The sequence below is a fragment of the Octopus bimaculoides genome, chromosome 11 (genome assembly GCF_001194135.2).
Source record: "Octopus bimaculoides isolate UCB-OBI-ISO-001 chromosome 11, ASM119413v2, whole genome shotgun sequence".
Classification (NCBI taxonomy): Eukaryota; Metazoa; Mollusca; class Cephalopoda; order Octopoda; family Octopodidae; genus Octopus; species Octopus bimaculoides.
In genome coordinates, this window is record NC_068991.1 from 48,984,839 (window position 1) to 48,988,442 (window position 3,604).

Consider the following 3,604-nt stretch of genomic DNA (forward strand, 5'->3'; position numbering starts at 1 on the left):
GGTGATGAACATAGAAAATGATGAATAATGATGGTGGTCGTGATAGTGGTGGTCGTCGTGATGGTGGTCGTCGTGGTGGTGGTCGTGGTGGTGGTGGTCGTCGTGGTGGTCGTCGTCGTGATGCTAGTGTGGTAACGTTAGTAAAGAGGAGAGGTGGTTGCAGCGGCAGCAGGAGCAGCAGTAGCAACAGCAGCAGCAACAGAAGCAGCAACAGCATCGGTTGTGATGTGGTGCCATGTGGTTTCAACGATATCAACAGCAACAGCTGGAGTTGTCATGGTGGTGGTGGCGGAAGAGGAGAAGGAAGAGAAGGACAAGAAGAGGAAGAAGAAGAAGGGGAGGAGGGGAAGGAGGAAGAGGAGGAGGGGAAGGAGGAAGAGGAGGAAGGGAAGGAGGAAGAGGAGGAAGGGAAGGAGGAAGAGGAGGAGGGGTGGAAATGGTGATTGTTGTGGAGATTGTGGTTGTGGTGGTGTTTAGGAAGGATTAGCTATAATGAAGTTGCTGCTGCTGCTGCTGTTGTTGCTTTTGTTGTTGTTGTTGTTGTTACTGCAGTTGTTGTTCTTGTTGTTGTTGCTGCTACTCATGATAATGATGATAATGATGATGCTGATGATGAGATGAAGAAGGCAGCATTAGCAGCAACAACAGCAGCAGCAGTTTTGATCGTGGTAGTCGTAGTCACAGATACAATAGCAGCAGCAACAACAGCAGCAGCAGCAATATCAACAACACCAGCCTTAGTGTGATAGTGAGGAGAGAGGGAAGAGGTAACTCTGCGAGCTGCAGCAGCAGCAGCAGCAGTAGTAGCAGCAAGACGAACAACAAAGAGCTATATATGAAAGCAAAAATAAAAATATGCAAACATAAACTTAATACAAAAAGAACGACACTCCTACACCGCTTTCTCTATCACTGTCACCACCACCGCCACCACCAATACCAGCAACAACAATAACAGCAACAACTATAACAAACAATCGACTGTGTCGCCGCCAACGCCGACACCTTCACGATAACTCTCTCACAACAATAAAGGACAACAATAAAAGCATCGACATTCAAATACCGATCGCATGCAAAGAAATAAAGAAAGAAAGAAAGAAAGAAAGAAATAAAGAAAGAAAGAAATAAAGAAAGAAAAGAAGAAACGATTTGCAAGAATAATCGGGGATGGGAAGGAGGGTGGTTATCAGAGCGTCAGTGGTGGTGGTCGCGGTGGAAGCAGAGTGGATGCTGGTATGAACTTTTATGAACGCAAGAACGCGAAGAAAGAGATAGATTATAAGTGGTGTGTGTGTGTGTGTGTGTGCGTGCGTTTGTATGTGTGTGTGTGTGTGTGCGCGCGAGCGAGTGTGTGGTAGGTGGAGGGGGAGGGATACAGAGAGGGAGGGGGTAGAGAGTGATTGAAAGAAAATGTGAGCTGATAGATTTATTACGAACAACAAATGCAACAACAGTCACTACTACCATCACCACTTCCTCCGCAACTACAAAACAACACCAAAAGCTGCTGCTACTACTACTACTGCTACTACTATTATTAAAACTACTATTACTACTACTGCTAGAACTACTGCTACTGCTACTGCTATGTAGAAGACGATAAAAGAAAAAGAACGATAAACATTATGCCGCTTTGGGTTGGACTTAAAAGTGAAACTGCCTGCTGAGAGGCCTATGCATCCTACGCAAGATGGGCAAACCTCTTGCTTATAAATACACGCGTTTCTACAACATCCAGTGTAAAAGCTGCAATACTTATCTAACAGCAGCTTGCATATTGCCTTCACTACACGGTCATTTCTTTTAGAGACAAATAAAACAACAAGGGAAGAAAGCTCTATAACTAGTTTACGAACGAAATCTTAGTAACTTATCGATCTACAAGTAAACCAGCAGCAACATAAAGATAACAGCAACAGCATCAGCAGAAGTTAATATTTTTATCAACTTGCCTTAGAGGAAGAAAGAAGAAAGATAAAAAGACACTGACTGTTGCATGAAACGGATTTGAAATTCCCTATCCTTCAAACCAACGAAATGCATTCTTATGAAATAATTCTTAAATTAAGTCTTGCCGTTTTGGCATCTTCACTGCTTGTGGAAACTCATGACTTTAAAAGCTACTCGAATGCTGACAAAAGGTTTAGGGCGTCTGGTGATAGGATAAAAGGCCTGCTAAGAAAAAGAAATGTTAACAGTTTCATGGAAATGGAAACCCCAGAGAATTACATTCGCGAACTGGCTGCTAATCGAGGTATTGAAATTGATTATCCTGAACATTTTGACAAGAGAATTAGAGAATTAGTCGGCAAACGATATCCTGAAAATTTTGACAAAAGAATTCGAGAATTGGTTGGCAAACGAGGAACAGAAATTGACTATCCTGATCACTTTGACAAAAGAATTAGAGAATTGGTTGGCAAACGTGGGACCGAAATAGAATATCCTGATCACTTTGACAAAAGAATCAGAGAATTGGTTGGCAAACGAGGAAATGAAGTGGAATATTCTGACCACTTTGACAAAAGGATTAGGGAGTTGGTTGGCAAACGAGGAACAGAAGTTGAATTTCCCGACAAGAGAATTCGAGAACTGATTGGTAAACGTGGAGGTGAAATTGATTATCCTGACAAGAGAATCCGAGAATTGATCGGTAAACGAGGAGGCGAAGTTGAATATCCTGAAAATTTTGAGAAGAGAATTAGAGAATTAATTGGCAAACGAGGCACTGAAATCGAATTTCCAGAACAAGTTGACAAGAGAATTAGAGAATTAATTGGTAAAAGAGGAACCGAAGTTGAGTATCCTGAACATTTTGACAAGAGAATCAGAGAACTGGTCGGTAAACGAGGAAATGAAGCTGAAAATCCCGAACATTTTGACAAGAGAATCAGAGAGTTGGTTGGTAAACGAAGTGTTCCATCAAATATCAGTAAAAATGTCGTTAAACGAAATGTAGAAAAATTAGAAGGTTAATTGGTTGCCAGGAGCAACGAAAATTAATGCAAATATTGGAATATTTAAATAAGGAAAAACAAAGGTTCTACACAATGACCGGGAGAAAGAAAACAAGTCACATGAAGAAAAACAAAAGATGATTTTTAAAAAATGTCTATTTCAGGAAACCAAATTTTTCAAAAAAAAAAAAAAAGACAAAATATTTAACATTCATTTCAGAATGAGAAATCAAAGAAATGAAAACCAGGTGAAATGATTTTAAAAATATATATATATTTCAAGAAATATATATATACATATATATATACATTCACAAAATAGCAACAGAAGAAAACGAGATAAAATTTATATTTTGGAAGAAAATAATAATGGTAAAATAATTTTTAATATATTAAGAATGATTATAGTAATAACAATAAGTAATAATAATTAATAATATTAATGATGATGATGTTGATGATGATTATGATGATATGACACTAAAAATGTCGAAATGGAAATTATATTATCTAAAAAAAAAACCAAAAAACACATAACAGAACTTATTTTTAAAAGTTCTACTAATTAAATTACCTATCTTTTCCTTCCTACATGCTCCAGGCTTTCTTCTGTCTTTTATTTCTCGTTCCTCTCTCACGATCTA

The 3,604-nt window shown here is 38.7% G+C and overlaps 1 protein-coding gene across 2 annotated transcripts in view; it reads left to right on the forward strand.

Annotated features, from left to right (window-relative positions):
• Window positions 1-1,610: 1,610 nt before the first annotated feature.
• Window positions 1,611-3,604, forward strand: part of LOC106868274 (protein PRQFV-amide-like) — a 37,752-nt gene continuing 35,758 nt past the window's right edge. The window contains exon 1 of one of the 2 annotated variants that reach the window (XM_052971785.1): window positions 1,611-3,332. In XM_052971785.1, the coding sequence (XP_052827745.1) occupies window positions 2,041-2,979 (939 nt within the window). In that variant the 5' untranslated portion in view covers window positions 1,611-2,040 and the 3' untranslated portion in view covers window positions 2,980-3,332. The remainder of the gene's footprint in view (window positions 3,333-3,604) is intronic. The other variant, XM_052971786.1, reaches the window with a different exon arrangement.